A 19,390-nucleotide genomic window follows, 5' to 3' on the forward strand; every position below is an offset into this window, starting at 1 on the left:
TTTCCAAAATCACTTCGGACGCGCCGTGAGCGAACGTAAAGAAGCGAGGTAGGGCCGAAGAGACGGCGGGGAAAGAACGTCTTCGCGAGTCAGAGGGGAGGGGTGGAAACGGCGAGGAGGGGGGGGGGTTAAATGCAAATGAGGAACTTCAATCGTACCGCTCGGTGCTGAGTGAGTTACTTAGCGGGAGCGAACGGCGTCGACTACAGGGGAGGCGCGCGGTTTTCTTGTCACACTTAGTGCGCGGCGACGGAACGGGAAGACGAACGCTGCTAAATGCGTCTTGTCCGGACGGTCTGGTCTAACTACTGCCGTCGCCGTTGTCTACATGAGAAACAGCTTGGGAGACGCCGAGCACAGAACAGACAGCGTTTCAAGGCAGGCCTGCGCCGGAAGAGAGGCGCAGGCCCTGCTGGCGCTGGTTGGCCATGGGCTCCTCGTTGCCACTTTGCGAAGGTCGCTCGCTCGCTATAGATTTAGTTCACGCGCTGACTAACAGCACGACGTGTGCCACGCCGAGCTATACGCACGGTGAGGATTTGCTTTGCAGGCTTGCGGAACGCTCGTCAAAAAAGAACAATCAGCGTGACCCTAATTCAATTGTACTCTTCTCGGGGCTCGGATGTTAATGTGATCTTTATTTCCACGACGTCGAACGCGATGGTCGGCGTTTGGAGTAAAAACTGTCGTTATGACGACGCATGGCAGAGCGGACGCAGCAGCCATCTATATAAATAGCAACGCGAAAATTACACTCCCTCTGATTGTGCACAAAACACTCGAGGAAAAGAAAATGAAGATAGGCAACAAACAACTACCATATGCTGGCGGCACATGTCTAAATAATAATTAAAAAAGCATCCTACAGTAAAAGAGTAATTCTACAGAAAGAGCTAGTACTATCGTCGCAATGAAGGAAAAATATATTTAAATAAGACATTCACAAAGTATACTAAAGTAAATTGAGTATATACCGAAGTGGTGGACTGCAGACTACTTTTGACCACCTGGGGTTCTTTAACGTGCCCCTATTGCACGCTATACACCCGGGCGTTCTGGCATTTCGCCCCCATCGAAATGCTGCCGACGCGGCCGAAATTTGATCCCGCGACCTCGTGCTTAGCAGCACAACGCCATAGCCACAAAGCCATTACGGCGGGTCGCAAAACATATGGGTTGAAAATAAATTGAACAAGAGTGAAACACAACTATGAAAAATAACGAATACATTATGCGGGATGAACAATCAGAAACCAGTTACGCCAGTCCCACGTACTGTGGGAATCGATGTTATATATGCGAAGCATTTTGTGGGATAGCTGGCTATAACCATCATCGTTATGGGTTACGTTACCAGCTGTACGAACGTCTTTTTTGCAAGGCGAGCAATTGTGTGTGTGACGCAAAAGCGTGCGCATGACGGCAGCAGAAAGACGATGATGATCGTATGAAGGCGACGGCATGATTTCTACTGCATGCCCGTTAGAAGCGAGTTCACGACACGACGATTGTCCGGTTCTACATGGGCACTGAACGGGATGAATGGGTACTGAACACGAGAGAAACACAGATAGTGACGTCATCTACGACTAAATGCTATGCTATCGCACACGTATGTATGTCTATGCCATGCTTGGTGTATGTTAAAACGACAATGGGGCACAACTGTACTCCGGCGCAGGGACGGTAAAAACCTGTCAGCTATTCCGGCAAACGGGGTGGTTTGGGTGGATTGCCGGATGGGCGGGGGAAGCGTGAGCAGCCGGAGCGGATGCAGCTGCCTGGTGGCGTAGAGTTCAAACAAACACAGTGTTAAAGTTGCAGTAACCTACCATATTCTCCTTCGCTGCTGGTACAATTTGAATATTGTAACAGCGCTAACACATGCATCCACAAAATAACAAGGACGAAACACCAGCCGCTGGTACAAGTTTACGGCAGCGGCATATAATTAACACCATTACGCCGCTGTCGAAAATTTACACCAGCAGCTAAGCAGAATATACTAATTGGCTTTGTGTTTGTGTGGTTGAGCACTGCATCAACAGCTGGCGCCACCAGTCTGGCCGCTCACGTTTACGACCCCCGCTCATCCGGCAAACCGCCCGCGCTTGCCGGAATACCGGACTCAATAAAATTATCTAATGTGACGCAGCATATACATATCGTTAGCTGCTAAGGCAGTAGGGTTGGGGAACGTGGGCCGATCCCGAAGGCGGTGCGTGCAGTCTAACTCGGCGTGTCAAAGCGCAAGCTCTCACGAGGGGAGAACGCACGCACAGGGCGCGCGCCGAACCTCCCAAAGGGCTTTGACACGAGATCAGTCCGCGTACACGAGTGTGGCCCAATGATTAGAGCACCGTGGGCTGCTGCGCAGGAAGCGAGAAGTCCGATTCCACCGTCGGCCATGCATTTCTCATAATTTGAGGAGGTCCGAGACGAGGCGAGACAAGAACATACCTATCTACTTAACGCAAAGTTCCTGAAACGAGGCAAATAATGCTTCTCCGTAAAACTGGCGCTACAAAACCGAAAAAAGAAAATCATTGCTCTAGTTTGATTCCTGAAGAAAGATACATTCATTTCAAACAACAGTTTTGCAATACTTGATTTTCCGCGTACTGTGGCAAAAGTCCCCTTTATGTAATATTGAATATGTAATATTTATGCAATATTTATTCAATAGTCTAGGCAGCATGTTATTTAATGTTTGTAATCCAGGCTATGAGCGTTCATGTGCCGCAGTTTCATATCGCGCCGCTCCACCTGTTTGCATTTGACTGCATGTTATCACGTGATAACTGATTCTTGGTATACACGGCATGATATCTCTGTCGCAGTAAACATGAATTTATTCTAAGTATGTTGCCATAACGAAGATACGAGTCGTATCTCAGCCTGTTTCGAACATGGTTTTCTTTCGATTAGAAATTTGGTCCAATAGACGCAAGCACCATCGTTACACCCCCCCTCCCCCACATACATCTACAACACGAAAAAAAATTACCCCTTGCGAAAACTTGCAGCTGTTGGGTAAAAAGCGTCGGCAATGGGAAACTCTGCAGAGTATAATATGAAACTGGCGCAGACACGGCATCCGAGATCGCACAGCACGCTGCTGTAAAAAGTTGACAGTCACTTAAGTATCCTTACGTTATTTGAATGCGAAAGCATGAGTACTTGTCTAAGTTATCAACTTCACTTAAAACTCCACCCTAATTCACCTTAATCCATTTTGCTCTAATTTGTAACAACCTTAATTCACGTTAATTCACGTTAATCTACCTTACTTTACCTTAATTCACTCTAATACACTCTAATGTTGGGAGTTGTCCAGGTCGTTTTTTTTGGGGGGGGGGGGGGGGGTTGTGGGTCACGCCGTGATTTCGCAGTGCGGTCCGCAGCAGAACCGGGAACGTGACGTCATCACTTGGTAGCGGGAGTTTTTTTTTTTTTCCATGAGATGTTAACGCCGGACGCCGGATTTTTTCGCTTCATGGGGCATATAAATAGGCCGGTAAAACGAGGGCGTCCAACAACGGCGCGAGGCATGCTTTCACTGATCAGGTCTTCGCTGTTTCAGAAAGAAATATGTTGCCTATGGGGGGGGGGAGGGCTAGTTGTTTGGATATATGTATTACAACTATGCAGCGCAATCATTTTCCCATCCATGTTCGCGAGAGAATTCAAAAGCTTTTTCTATGTGGCCTTGCGTGCTCTTGGCCCAATGTCTATTTCTCGTTGATGCATAAAGATATCGGGAACGGGGAGGCTGATTCCCGAGCGTAAGGGCAGTCATCCAGTTGTGGGGCGGTGTCCAAACCTATTAATTTCTCATCATCTGTACCGCTGAGTGGCCGATCTGTACCATAACGGGGGCGTGGCTTTGTGCGAACGAACGCCGGATGGCAAGAAAAAAAAAAGAAAAGAAGAAAAAGAAAATAGAAGAATCGTTACGTAATACGAGCCCCGCTTGTCGGTGTCGGCTCGATGTTGTGCGTCATATACATACAGGCAGCTTTTCTATATTAGGAGGCAGCGAGCGGCTACCCCGGCCACACACAAGAACATCGAGAGAGGAGGCCACTCGGTCGAGACTCGCCTTCCTGGAGTCCTCGGTGGAGAAGTCGGCGAGCGAGGACAGCGAGCTCTCGCTGGCGTTGTCCGAGCGGCGCGACAGGGCGTCCGCCGCGGCCACGTCCGGCCCCAGGTCCCACGGCGACCAGGGAGCCGGCTGGGCCAGCGTCGAGTCCGGGAACCGCTGCCGGTCGCTCTGCACCACCTGCTGCAGCCCCACGCCGAACACCTGGCCACACGGAATGTCTGCTGCAGGAGAGCAGAAAGCGACAGAGATGATTCTTATGCCATATGTGTGTATGCAAACCACAAATCGCGTTGTCGCCAGTTGGGAGACCATATATAATCATCGCTTTAGAACCCCGGTTTGACAGCTATGCAGCAATTAATGAGGACGTTGGTTGGTTCACGCGCGAGGCAAAAATTAGAAGACTTACATTTTTTTTTGCAGATTCGCATGCTATAGTTCTCGAAGCATGATACTTGTGGAAGTAATTAAGCTGATCTGGGAGAGTTGGTTTATCGTTGACATATAACCTTTTGAGGCACAGTATAGACAGCACCCGTGTGTGTGTGTTCCTCTGTCTCCGTCCTCGTTTACCGAGCTACAAAAGTCTACAACGTCAACCTGCGGGAAGTTTCGTATGCCCTTACTACCAGAAAGCTCTGCTTGTAAACGTGCCACCATCATATTTGACAGCGCGCATGGCGCCACTTGTCACAAGCGCTGACAGGCACGCCCATGTGTACCGGGCTGTCATGCTGACGTGAAATGTCACTCGCGATTGCTACTCATTACCCTACCTCACACCTACATGTTGCGCGGTGCCCGATTTAGAGCACGGTATAAGGCTTATCTTATGTCTGACTTCACCGTTGAGGCTTTTCCATGTACAAATCGGATTGCTATATCTCGTCTCCAAAAGAAAGTATTCATAATTCGAAACCTATTTCTTCCCGCAAACTCTACACCAACAGTTCTTTACCAAACGTAAGTCTATGGCAAAACTTACTGTTCGCCCGGCCGTTTTATTTTTCTTCATTTTTTTGCATTTGAGCTCGGTCATCGCTTTAGTTTGCAAACACTTAATGCACTGCTGATTTGACCTTCTCACCATTTACATCACTTGGTCATTGTAACTGCACGGTAAGGCACAGACGTGTCGTCCCGTCAAGTTGAATGTCTCCCATGAACTTTGATTACACTGGCCCTCTCGTTAATGCTAAAACATGTGCCGCTGTTGTGCGCAGTGTATTTACAGATCAAAGAACCTACTGCGCAGTATCCTCCCTCGGAAATGCCTCCGTCTCACAAGACTTGTCCGTTGCTCAGAACGCTAAATGGCTGACCAGGCCACCTAACCTCGCTGAGGCATCTCTGATATAGTGCTTCAAGAAAGCCTAACTAAGCTGAGTGCACTCTACAAGTTTCTCTAGCGTAGAACGTTGCCAAATCAGTCGAAGATGGTGTTCTGCCATATCAATGTACTGTATGCAGATAAAGCCAACGTATAACTCACCAAAACAATCACGCGCCGCGAAAAAAGATCGCCGAAGACCAATTCTGAAAAGTTTAAATTTTATGCGCGAAACAGTCGTGCACCGTACTGCGTGCATGGACGCATCGAGCAGATGTAATAGAGTGCCCCCCCCCCCCCTCGCGTGCCCCGTGATTTCTCAGAAACTTAGCAGATCTATTGGTACCCGTGTCGTAGCGCGCCTTAGGATATGCGACGTTCTCGGAGCCTCATTAAGGTGCTGAACGTCTTCGACTTCTTCGACTTTTTATGAACGTCGCAGCTTTACTGAATAACTCTCGGCAACTGATAAGCAATGTCTTGTTTAACTCAAGTGCTTTCACTGTCCACCGTGTGGTCTCTGCTTCGCAGAAGTCTATCCTCTGGGAAGAAACATACGATTAGGTGTCATGGCAACGTGGTGTTCTGAACTCAAAAGTGGATAAACTATGACGGTAACATGCAGGACGCGACGGGAAGGCACGCGGAACTAGTGCCGTTTACAAGCTGCTCACCAGAGCGCGAATCCCAGCGCAGTTTGGCGAGGGAACTTACGCCCTGTCTCCGCACGCCTTTCCAATTTTATGCAGCCGTCTCACGCGTCTCCGAATAAAAAAAAAATATATAAACCTGCTAAACATGTCGCTCCATCACAACCGGCGCTACGAGAGCAAAAAACATCGGTAGCAGGGGTCGCCAAACTTACCACGGGGCCTGTCAAGTAAACCTCTCCGCTCGCGTGACGTCACTGAGTGGTGGCGAATGAACGCGCGTACCTGCTTGAAACCAGATTACACGCAGCGCAACGCAAAGCTGCAGGTTTTCGTTGGCACACGCGATGGTGCCATCCACTCCCGTGATGCCAGGGCGTGACTCAACGTAGTACGTCACGTGTTTACTAACGCAGCGTGCGCGTGCGTGCGAAGTAATAGTTTCGCTGTCGAGAAAACTCAAAACAAGGGGGCGACGTATACGGAGATTCCGGAAGAGCGAACGCTGCGGTATGCAAATGAAACGTTTCCTCAGGAAGCGCTGGAAAAAAACAAGTATTCGGAGACGGTCTTCAATATACGTGAAACAAAATAATCGCAGCGCACGACATTTCCTGCACCCTGTGGTATAGTTTTTGAAACAGGTGCGATTGGCACAACTCAACAAGATGCTTTCGATAATGCTGGAAGTCAGTGAAAGATCGTTTCTCACCAACGCGCCACGCGGAATGCGAGAAACACCGCGCGCACCAGACGTCGCGTTTCGGCATCACTGACTGCACATATATGTCTCGAGCTTGACGGACCAAGACGAGTATGCGCGTATTCTTACCACTTTCTTTGCGACTTTCGAAAAAGCTCGTGGTAATGGCCTTCTTGCGAAGTAGGGCGGGCCGTCTCCGAAGTTTCGCCGAGGCCTCCGTGCTGTCCTCTGCACGTACAGACCACAGATGAAGGAAGCTGTGAGGCGGGACTCCTTCAATGGCTGTGCTGAGGCTGAAGATAAGATTGCTGTTATGCCATTCGTTATTCAATTCAGCACGCGCACAGCGATATGAACCGTGAACTGGGAAGCCTTCGCGCGAAACCACTTGTTGTGCTTCCGACATACGCTCACCAGTGTTTAGGATTAGCAAGAGTGATCTACAAGCCCACGCGATGTATGTGCCGACTCAAGAGTACGCTACCGCGAGCAGCAGCCAGCACCATGATGCCACACGCCTCAACATGCACGAAAACGCTGAAACGAGGCCTGAGTCAACCAGTTTGAGTACAAGATCGCATTTATCTTTGTATTGGCATTTCGCCTGCAGTCAATGGAGAGAACTGTACGTACATTGCAGGATTTTCGTTGTCCACACTCTTTGTTTGAAATTATTCAAGCCTGCAGCGCAGAGCGGGAGGCTGCTCTTGGTGGCGCTCAGGCACGACAAGCGTGTGTGCTAGCTGATGAAACCGAATCACTCATTCGACTGCAGCCCGTGCCTGCGTTTATGGAAATTGAGGTCCACTGATGTATTTCAGACCTGGTTACCTCGCGGAGCTTATCCGTGGCACACGCGATATGGGTGCTTTTGAGCGGAATTGCAATAGCTAGTGGAACAACCGAACGGTAGTTTAAACTAACCAGCTGCAATTACAAGCCACGTTATGCCATACAGCAATCCGCACAAAGGCACAAAACACAGGAAACTTGTTTACACAGTGCGAAACCTAGAATATACGCGGCCGAAAGTGCGTTTGCTTCGTGTGTGCCGTAGGCCACTTGTTCGAGACAACTTGGTTTCGCGAAAGCGTTGCCGGTTGGACTGGTGGCCGTTACTCGTGTTTCTAACCACGCGACTGACTTTCCCTGCACCATTTTTATCAACGAGCCACGCTAGCCTTAGCAGTTGTTAAGACGCAAAGCTTAGGTGTGCTTGATCGCCTCCTTCTGTCGTCTTCGCTGCACAGAGTGCGTGCAGCGTGACTACAGCGGTGGCCTGCCCAATAAGGCAGGATTTAGTTGAGAAGGCTGTTATCTCGACCCAGCGAATTACAGTAAATGGCCTCGTATTGCACTGGAACACTGGTGTATGAGCGCCCACCTCTGGGTATGTCTACTTTGCAGCCGATGCCGATGCTTTGCAGCCTATTTACAGCCAGCGGCCGGAAGCCCATGGCCTCCGCCTCGGTGAGCGCCACGAGCGTCGTCGGCCGGAGCGTCAGTCGGCTCCCGGTCCGGGAACGCCACCGGCAGCAACCCTGCACGCGCCGGCAGAGCATCTCGTATACAGCCCCCCGGGCCAGTGCAGTACCGACAAATCAAAGGTGCACAACGGCTGCGTGTGCGCCTGCGCGTCTGCGTGTGCTTCTGTACTACAGGGATATGGTACGCGATCGCTTCGTTCCATCGCTGGCATCGCTGGCTTTCACAACGACGGACCTTAATGGTCGTCTAAACTTTAGCTCATTCAGTCTAGAAACGTTTCAGAACTTGTATTTTCGACAGCCTCAATTCTCTCTCTCTCTCGACGCCAACCCTGACAAGGTGAGGTCTCCTTTTAGAAAACAGCGAAGGTCGTAATGTGAGCGCATTTGGAGTCCTGCGTTTGCCCATCTGCAGTGAATTCGTCGCTGCAAGCTCTTCTCTCATCCCCTTCCTTGAGCCTTCACCCTGTTTATTTCCGTCTCGTAGTAGCTAATTTGTTAAGATGTAGTTTCTGAGAGAGAGAGAGACACGCATTTGCAAATCTTTAGTCAACTTGTGAGTGACGGCGCCGAATGCTAAACCTGCGCGTTGTCACGGGCGTTCGAACAGCTTTTGAGCGTTTAGGTCAGCAAAATAGTCAAGACAACGATGAAGAGAGCACAGCCTATGCATCCAAAGCGAGTATTAGCGTCCCTGCAGTTCGAAGCAATATTTAACTGCTCGATTTCGCTCCTCGGATCCATTACAGAACTAGAATTTTTCTTTTTTGCTCACATGCTGCCTTTTTTCAAGCTTATCATATAACACACCCATGCTCTTTGGGAGCTAAAACGAAGGAGACACTTCAAGTGGCGCCCACCTCGGGGGTCCAGCTGCAGATGCTGAGCGTGGACACCCTGGACTGGGACTTGGCTCGCGACCTCCACAGCTTGCGGGGAACGTTGGACAGCCGGCCGGTCGGACGGCCAGCGTGCTGCTGTTGCTGCATTCCTGAAAAAAGAAAAAGAGTTCAGTCCCCCGAAGCGTATTATTTGAGGTTTTTATTAATGCGCTAACATTCTTAGGGTACTTCATGCACTTTCCGGAGGCTATATCTATCTATGTTTGTATTTAACCGTTTTCCCGCCTACCTGGGGTAGTCCGTGGTCGAACAGTCAGCGCATCGGGCTGCTGTGCTGAGGTACCAGGGTTTCAGACCAACCGTCGCACCAACTTGGATCACTGAGTACGTGGCAAATGTGTACATAGCTAGGTGCCGCTCTTAACGAACCTCTTTCACGCCGAATGGATCATTTTAGACACGATAATGGTTGGCACCGTTGTTCGAAGAAACTCTTTGAAGCCGACTAAGAGCACTAGTCGGCGTCAAATACCTAGTGCACATATACACCAGGTATGTGCCACTCGGTCTGTGCTAGCGTTGCATGAACCTCTTTGATGCCAACTTGGGTATGTGCCAGTAGGTGTGTGCCGCTCATCAATGAACGTCTTTGGCACCCACTTGGTCTGCTAGGCACATCTCCAGGTGCCCCTGGAGATGTGCCACTTTACAATGGCGAAAAGATCCCTTAAGTTTCTTCGATGCCGAGCGGAATCGACTCTACCGTCACAAGCGTTTCTCAAGGACAGTAGCCCGACGCATTAGCATTAGCAGGCCGCACCACAAATGGACTGGGTGTGTGACACTTTTCAATGAATAACTTTCACTCCAGCGCTTTAGCGAACTGCGCCATAAGCGCGCTAAGCATGTGCCACTCTTCAACAAACCTCTCACCAACTTGGGTCATTGAGTGTGTACGCCACTGAGTGTGCGGTAAGCGAGGGAACAATTCGCAGCCTTTACAGGCACCGGCGCGCCCCGCCTCTTGGAGGCCATTGCCACTACGTGGCGCAGCGCGTCCGAAAAGAAGCGTGAGAGAGGAGTGCGGTTGCCGCATGACGCGTTTCTTCGCGTTAGCACGCACCGACGCGCCATGTATTTCGGAGGCTATGCGTAGGCTTAGCGGTGGTGGCGCTAGATGGCGCCGACTGTCCTTCGGGAAGTGCGAAAGAGGGGTCCCTTAGCAGTGCACGCCTCATACATAACTCGGTTCGACGGTGGCAATATTTTGCGTCGCCATATTGATTCAATGATAACGCATTGCCGTCGAGAGTCATCGTGAGATGGGTTAATCTGTAGCAATCTTTTCTTAAGGCTCAGTAGTCTCTGGCAAATGTTGTATGAGGGCGCAAGCCCCATTTTTATTTACTTGTTTGCTTTAGGCTGAGAAGCACACTACATAGGTACAAATAAAGTCATACATGATCTTATACATATCACAATAAATATTACTGCGCTCACACTTACTTCTATTTTCTTTTCGCCTTCGGCATGCGAGGCAAGAAGGGTTACGGTGTTACTCCTGCTTGAGCGGTTCTTGAAGTTTATTTGCGCAGCATGGTACCAGAAGCATGCCTTATCGAAATTTCACTGAGTACGTCAATCAAGAACAGAAAACACGCTCATGCAGGGGTAACATTAGCGGGAAATGAAGCACTGGAAGAAAGTCACGAAGCCCTTTCTTTGGTCTTCGGTCTTTGGTATTTAAAGCGCTCCCTCCCACAGTACCACGGAGTGAATCGCTCAAACGAGTACAAGCACAGAGTGGTAATGCACGTTTAGACGCTGATTGAAATTCTCGTCCCGAACGGCTTGCCTTCGCTATTACGCTTTTTCATGCCAACACAAGAGACAGCAGGAGTGTACTTCAACTACGATACAACCCGTTCGCACGATACAGCATTCCTACGTGCTCCATGGCAGAACCACGACGTGACACAGCAATTTCAAGACGAGTCAGTTCTTGAACTGGTTACCTTTATGTCGTTAGTTGCAGCTGCTCATAGGGGCCCGTCTAGGTTGAGGCGAAAAATCTTCACGATACGACACGCAATATATCGGCCGCTAGCAACAAACGCTACGCGACCCGTGGTCCGTCTAAACATTTTCGGGGTTATAAATTATAAAATGGACGTTACACTCGTTCTATAATGTGAGATCCTTCCGACAAAATATACAGACACATCCCGTTAGGTTAATAACATGATTAAATCTGTAAAGATCTGTATCTCAGGATTGCAACTGAGATCGGAAAGCTTTGCGTTTTTTTCTTTGACGTAGTACAGATAACGAACTGTCTTAGATAAAAAAAACAAGAGAGTAACATGCAGATAACAGGTGCCTGACCGAAGAGCTTCCAGCGGAGATAATCACGGTGCACGTCCATTTGCTTCTTCAAGCGTCAGCGTCGCCGGGCTGATGTTTAACAGCGCAGGCGTCGAAGTTCTCGAGCCAGGCGCACTGCCCGTCGGGCTTGGGTCCAGAAGTCCACGTAGACACGCGGACGGCCACCCGTGCTGACAAACAGCTGTTGTTGTTGTTGTTACTGTTACTATCCAGGAAGCCCGTGGCTCGTACCCACTACCGCATTTGGCCACAACCGGGTGGATAAACCGAAATGGCGACGGAAATTAAATGAATAATAACGGTCATATAGCATTGTCAATAACGAATCACGAAGGGTGCTAAGTTAAAATGTTAAAGGGCAACACACCAGGGGCATAAAAAAAGATCCGAGCACGCCGTTCTATATTCTTGATTTTCTTCTCTACAGGACCTTTGATGTGCACTGTTGATAAGTCGAGTTTTTGTCTTTCAAACGCAACGTTCGCGGGGATGAGTTGAAGAGAGACACCCGACGAAAAGAAAACTCTGATACAGACTTAGCCCGCGTTGTCAAAGCGCAGCAAGTTAGTGTACTTCACATTGGTTAGTGTGCTTCCCATTGGGTGTTGAAACAAGCAAAAGTAGTTGACAGTAAATATATGCAGTATGATACAAAAAAACGCAAGACTAGTTACAGTAGTCAGCATAAAGCATCTCACCGTAAAAAACTGCTGAAGAGGATATAAAACTGGGCAAGTTGGTATTAGTTCATGGTTAATAACAACAGCGCACTGAAAACGAACGCAAAGGGAGGCGCAGGCACAACACAAGCGCTGACTATCAACTGGAATATTTATTGAGGAAACGAGTTAATGTAAATTTCGCTATTTTATACTGTTATGATTAGCCATGAAATACAGCTGTTAGTCCAACCAGTATAGGAATATTAAATAACGATCACTTCAAAAGTAAGAATAACTGGATTGTTTACAAAATATATATTTAGAAATGAGCAATGCAGAGGAAAACTTTAATTAAGCTTAGAGACGAACTTTCGCGTTCTTTTTTGGAAACAATGACTGGGTTCATATCATACATGTCAAAGATTTAAGTGCTCTTTGTAGTGTGCGTTTAATGCGTTCGCTGTAGGCTGTTCTGTGTGCACATGCTTGCCAAATGTCTAAACCTCATGTGCATATTTAGCCTCTTTCTCTTTCATCGATAATGCAATATCAGAAATTTAAGGAATGTTATGTTTAGTTTTATTTTGTACTTTGAGATTAAACGGTCATTACACGTATCACGTACTTGCATTATACGGTATCTCCTTTCCTTAAACTGGCGCTTAAGGGGGTCATATTCGACGTTATATACACGTTTCTTAACATTTCTTTCTGCAGGTTGTGCAGTTTCTGTAGTGTTCTCGGTGCGTGCTTCCCCATACAAAATGGCAGTAGTTTAGATGCGAGTAAAAGAAAGCATTGTAGAAGATCATTTTAACTTTGGTCGTTAAAACCCGCTTGTTAGCGTACGCCATTCCTATGACACTAGATAGCTTTGCTGCTACGTATTTGATGTGGTCGCCCCATGTCATACGCTCAGTGAAAAATACTCATAATGTTTTAAATGATCTTACTATTTTGATTTCTGAGTTAATAAACATAATGCCATAGTTTACGTGCACACATTTGTTTTTCGGGCGACAAAAAGGGCCCTTCGTTTTGGCTGTTTTAATTTTTAATGAATTTTCTCTGTCCATTTCGCCAGGCACAAAAGCGTTGAGTTAGCCCTTGCAAATAAATCTGACGGTGGTGCGGCTAAGAATAACAAAGTAGCAACATGAGTGCATATGGATGTTCTACCTCAGTGTCTATGTGTACAATGAACTAAAAAGAAGATGGTCCAACCTACTACCTTTGGGGACTCCAAACGGAATTTTCTTAGCGTCAGATAACTATGCCTTTATGTATGTGTATTGTAGTCTGTGATTAGATAACAACGTAAAAGCAACTAAGCCTCTTGCTCTTAAACCGTAAGCTACTAATTTTTTTCCATCGGAAAGTGTGGTTTAGGTAATATAATGTTTTATTGAAGTTTATATAGATACCTCGGGCAAGTTTCTCTTTTGCAAATGCATTTAACATGAATTCTTTTTGTTGCAACAAGGCAAGTTAGGCAGGTATAGGTTTCCGAAAGGGAAATTGTGCTGATGCCATCTTCGTGTCATCGAGGCTATTGTCGTCGTCGTCGCCGTGCCGTTCTTTCTATCGTTGTCGTTGTCATACCGTGGCTGTTATGATTTCCGTCGTGACATTACTGCTATTTTCATCGTAGCCGTGCCGTCGTTTCTATAATTGTTGGCATACTGTAAACACTATGGTTTCCGTCGTGCCACCGCTGCTATTGATGTCGTCGTGCCGTCATTTCTATTGTCGTTGTCACACCTTAGATGCTGTGGTTCCCGTCGTGCCGTTGCTGCTATCGTCATGCCATAACTGCTATTGTCACCATCATGCCGTTGTCACTGTCGTCCCCCGCCGTGGCTGCTTAGTGGCTATGGTGTTGGGCCGCTAAACACGAGGTCGCGGGATCGAATCCCAGCCACGGCGACCACATTTTGATGGAGGCAAAATGCGAAAACACCCGTGTACTTAGATTTAGGAGCACATTAAAGAACCCCAGGTGGTTGAAATGTCCCTCCATTACGGCGTGCCTCATAATCAGATCGTGGTTTTGGCACGTAAAACCCTATAATCTTTTTAACTGTCGTCGTCAGGCAGTTTTCATGATGCCTATCGTCGTTCTGCTATTGTTTCTGTCATAGTCATTCTCATGCCATAGATGTTATTGTTTTCGTCGTGCCGTTGCTTCTATCGTTGTCACGTCATAGTTGCTATCGTCTCTGTAGTGTCGTTGTAACTGTCGTCATCGTGCAGTTGTCACCTTCGTGCCGTCACTGCTATAGTGCTCGTCGTGCAATCGGTGTCGTTATCATGCCGCAGGTATCATCGTTGCTGTTTTGCCGTGGTCATCTCTGTGCCATAGCTGTTATTGTCGTCGTTGCTGTTGTTCCGTCACTGCTATCGTTGTCGCTGTCATGCCGCAGCATCTATTGTCGCCGTCGTGTCGTTGTCATTGTCGTCTTCGTACTGTTGTCATGTTTGTGCCGCTGCTGCTATCGTCGTTGTTATCGTGCCATATATGCTATCGTTTCCGTCGCGTCATTGTCATTGTGCCGTCGCTGGTGGCATTGTCGTCGTCTAGTCTTCGCTGCTATGATAGTCATCATGTTGCAGCTGCTATCCCTGCCGTCGTGGGATAGTTACTGTCGCCATCGTGCCATTGTCATTTTTGGGCTGTCAACGCTATCGCGTACAAAACATATTTCCTGTACAACAAAGTTACTTGAGAATTGGCTTCTCCTCACAAAGATGCGCATTGTGGAGAAGCAAGCTTTAAAGGCATCGAGACTGTCATACGTGTTTATTCGAAACTGCGTCGACATTTAGAATATCAACTGTTGCATTTTGCGGCAAACACAGCAGCACCATGTCAGCTCAGCTATGGTGGTATTTGCTGTCCTCAGATTTTGTTAGAACGGCGAATAGCCATCCGTAGCTTGTGGCAAATGACTGTAGTCAAGGGCTGGCTAGGAATTAGCATCTATAGAGCGAACTATTGACTGGCAAGCGACGACAATGGTGGCTATGTTCTGTGCCTGAGGGCAGTGAGTGGCACTTTACTGTCAAAGAAGATCACTTCAAAGACTCCGAAACTGTCACACACAAGCAGCTGGAAGAAGCTTCAAGTGCATGACATTTGCGCCAGCAGTCACATACAATGTCGTGCTCAGCCTTCTTATTGCTGCAATAACGAACCCTTTGGTGTGACTGCAAAAGGCGCCTCTGTCGGATGACTCTCACACCACTACTTGCTTTGTAGCAGATAAGCAGAATGACGCATATACGCACAGCACCACTGGGAATGCGAGTGCGAAGAGTCAGAAAGAAGCTTGTGGACAGTCATCATAACGCTTACAGGGCACATAACGCACGGGGCATTTTTGAACTAAGAAATATTACTAAACACATCACTCTGGTTGAGTTCTCGCAAAGCTCGAGAGCAGTGGTATTGTAGCAAATCCACTTTTATTGAAATATTCGTTCGTAGCAAGAACTTTCTCGCCGTCCTGTAACAGGGCACTTCGCAACTTCGGCGACTCCTCTGCATCGACTTCTCGGTCTGCCCGTGCAAAAGGCGTCTCAGAAATCGCAGCTGAAATAGCTTTCCTGTACGAGACAAGGGGAGGCCGCGGGATAATCACGGACAACGAGACAACCGGAAACACCGGCAGTGACACATTGCTCAAACGCGCCAATCCCTTCCTCCAGCGTGCGGAATAGCCCGAGCCACGTCGAGTGCACATCGCTGCACGTAATCGCCGAGCCGTCGTGCGGCAACCCGCTTCCTGCAGCGCCCCTTATTGCAGCACTGCACAGCAGGCGCACACACAGACAGATGGGCTTCGCCGTGCGTCGCATGTGCCGTCGCGGTTGCACCGCCGCCCTCTTCCCTCCACGAGGCGGGCTCCCGGCAGTCGGTCATCGCCGCTCACGGCGCGGCCCTCATGGCAACCCCGCCGGGCAGCCCCGGGTGCTCCGGGCTCTGACGTCAGCGAGGCGCGCCAACAAAATAAACGCCGGCCGCGTCGCGCGCGGTTCGCTTCGCCTTGTTCGCGCGTTGCACGCGCGCGCTGCGCTGAGGCAATATTTTGCTTGTTCGCTTTCGGAAACAGTCTGTTTAATGAAAAGCCCGAGAAGCCTCAGGTTGGCCCGACGTATTTCGAGGAGCCGAGAACAGAGAGGAAGAAGGAGAGAGACACGGGGGTCTTCCCCCAAGAGAGCGGCGCGGCTACCGCCCGCTCGACCCGCGTGAGACAAAGACCTCGGATTGGCGTGCACGCGACTCCGCGCGCGTGCGGTCGCCGACGCTGAGCAACGCCCGAGTGGAGACAGATGGGAAAGCGATGCCGTCCGTGCGCTGCTCCACGCAAGGGCAAAGCTCACGTCGGTGTCGCCAAGTCGATGACGACGTACGCTACTGCGCTACGGTAAAGCAGTGGGTCACTCGTGCTTTCTTATGTACGACGGCCAAACCACATGGGCCGTTTCCGCCGTGTTCGCGCAGGCGTTTTGCCCCGCCAATTTTTACGCCGCACGATGCTCGCGATGTAATCAAGGTTGGATGGCGGTCAATGTGATGTCAGATATTGAAAGGCACCACGGAGGGCGCCTTTCAGCCCTGGTTATTGTGTCGACACTTGGCGCTGTGAAATAGAAGCGGCGACGCCTCCGACACGTCGGAAATACATTTGATGTGGCTGTCGTTTTAGATGGAAAATTTCTGGTATCAGCTGCTTTCCTGTTGTACAACCTGCAGGATTTAAAAAAAAAAAGCTCCACCTGTTGCTTGGACTTTGTCTTGTCAAATGCAAACCACTGTTTTACAAGCTCACAACTTTCATGCACGAATGCTTACGAAAAAGAAAGAGAGAGAAGTAGATTTTTTGACGTTTGGTATTAAAAAGCTCGCAGAACGGTTACGAGCGTGTAAAACGAGTGTTTAAGCGTTATGTGGTGTCGGCTAAGCATTTTCGCTCCCGATCTCCTCGAGCTCGCCGAATCGCTTGGGGGTCCGAAGGTCCTGTTTCTACCATGGCATTGCAGTTTAAGGTAACTTTTATAGCATCCTAGTTTACACTGCTACGATCCTCTGCAGTGCTCGAATGCTCGCCGGCCTTCTAAGCATACGATTTCTAAGCGCAGCCGAAGGCGCTTTGACAACGACGACAAGACAATTGGATGACGATTACAACAGCGTGACGACGACTGTATAATAATGAATGTATGGTGGCAATGGCGTGATGATGACGGTATGACGGCAATCGGATGACGAAGCTAGAACGAGGACGATGGAACGACCGCGAAACTGTCACGACGATGGCATGACAACGACTGCATCACAATGACTGCACGAGCACGACGACATGACAACGCAGGCCTAATCCGGCGTGAATAGGTGAGAGCATGATTACGATGAAATGACGAAGACAGTATGACGATGACGACGGCATGGCAAAAATGGGACGACGATAAGTATGCGACGACAATGGCTGTAGGATGGCGTGAGCTGGCTTAACGACGACTGTATGACGATGATAGAGTGAGGGCGAGACGACGATGGCACATTGCCTGGGCATGACGAAATATCCAATGGCACATACCGATGGGAATCTGTAGACTGCGACATCTCCTGCATCGACCCACCACTGCGGCCGGCGCGCACAGTGCGAAACTGAGCAACGAGCTAAGAAAAGCGAGCGCTGTAAAACGCTTTCCATGCAAGGTTCGAGTGGCTGGTCTCAGAACTGTTCTCGCGAGGGTTTGCGCCAGTCTCACGAAAACTTGTGTAGAGCAGCTCTTCCTCATTTTGCCCACTGTAAATAATAAACAATTTGAGCGTGTGACGTACACTAATGCTAAACAGTCCTTGTACGTTTAATAAAGAAACATTTTATGACAAACACCCCTTTTTCACAAGCCTGCAAAATTTAATCGAATTGCACCGATACAGATGAATTATCTACCCGGCGGACATCGTTTGCGGGCAATTTTGACAACTTGCCCGCAGGTAGGTCGGCAAGGGTAATGCGACAAGCCAATCATTAAAGCTTTGCTTCGGGCGCTGAATCCATAACGCCGGAAGCCAAGTTGCATTACACAGCCTTTCCAAAACAGCAAACAATATCCAAAAAGGAGACATTCGCTAAAGCTCGACTTGTGCAACATCGCACCCGTCCTTTATTACTTTTTGTTCTCATTCTATGTTTTACACAACGTCTTCGCTATATGAACAAGGCCCTCCCAATAAGCCTGAGCGCCACCGCAAAACCCTCCATCTCCGTTTGTTACCACAAAACCTGCCGCGAGAACGTCGATCTATTGGTCGGATCGGATGTCTCACCAAACGCCAAATATTCCGGTTCCCCCTGCCGGCACGCCAAAGACGTCCTGGCTTAAGGTTAGGGCGGAGTGTGCCTTGAGCGCTTAATCTGGTGTGTGAATAAAGTATTCTCTCTACTGATGAGTGGCGACTGGTCAGCAAATAACTAGACCATAACTCTCGATCACGCGGGTGGAGATCACGCGGGTATAGTTTGTCCCAAGTCCATAACCTGAGCGTATTGTCGCTTGTAACCGGAAGGAAGAAATCGTGCGCGCGCAGGCATGGAAATGCGCTGTAGCCGCACAGTCGAAATGTTTTCAAAAGGCGCGAAAACCATTCAAGGACGGTGGTTTGGACCAGCGTTCCATAATGCTCTGTTTCGACGATGACCTGTTGCCCAGCAGTCTGTTTAGCAGTACATGCAAGAAGGAAGAACGGCCAGGAAAGGTTGGGTAGCGGCCAGGCCAGGATGCGTGTATTGACCAGGCCGGGATCGGTAGTGGATAGGTCATTGCATGTCACCTCCGATTCACCCTAACCTCATTCGGGTATACCGATCTTGTGTTCAGAGCCAGTGAAAGCCTAACTTCGCAGCTTTCAAAGCAGGAAAGCTGACGCAGAACTTTTCGTTTCGCGCGACAAAGTCAGCTTCTCGCTCGAACTGTAGGCGCGCTATATGCGAGAACCGCATGAACGCACTTTTGTGCCAAAATTCATTTACCTCAATTACACCGCATAAAAGTGAGCTCGATATACTTGGGCTGCGCCCCCATATCTACGCGCTCGAGCGCCAAGAAAAGAAAAAGAACTAGTCACCCAAAAAACACCTTCCCCACCCACGCACGCACGCACACACCACGCGGTACACGTGAAAGATGGGTGTCTCCTCCGCGAGCGTGGGCGC

General features: G+C 49.0%; 1 protein-coding gene across 3 annotated transcripts in view; it reads right to left on the reverse strand.

Moving 5' to 3' along the window:
* The window catches only part of LOC142579467 (rho GTPase-activating protein 6-like), a 51,631-nt gene that overhangs the window by 15,609 nt on the left and 16,632 nt on the right, over positions 1–19,390 (reverse strand). For 2 of the 3 annotated variants that reach the window (XM_075689670.1, XM_075689668.1), the window contains 4 exons: positions 9,136–9,266; positions 8,173–8,329; positions 6,918–7,016; positions 4,103–4,326 (listed from right to left, as the gene is read on the reverse strand). In XM_075689670.1, the coding sequence (XP_075545785.1) occupies positions 4,103–4,326; positions 6,918–7,016; positions 8,173–8,329; positions 9,136–9,264 (609 nt within the window). In that variant the 5' untranslated portion in view covers positions 9,265–9,266. The remainder of the gene's footprint in view (positions 1–4,102; positions 4,327–6,917; positions 7,017–8,172; positions 8,330–9,135; positions 9,267–19,390) is intronic. The other variant, XM_075689669.1, reaches the window with a different exon arrangement.

Source organism: Dermacentor variabilis, chromosome 4 (assembly GCF_050947875.1).
Source record: "Dermacentor variabilis isolate Ectoservices chromosome 4, ASM5094787v1, whole genome shotgun sequence".
Classification (NCBI taxonomy): domain Eukaryota; kingdom Metazoa; phylum Arthropoda; class Arachnida; order Ixodida; family Ixodidae; genus Dermacentor; species Dermacentor variabilis.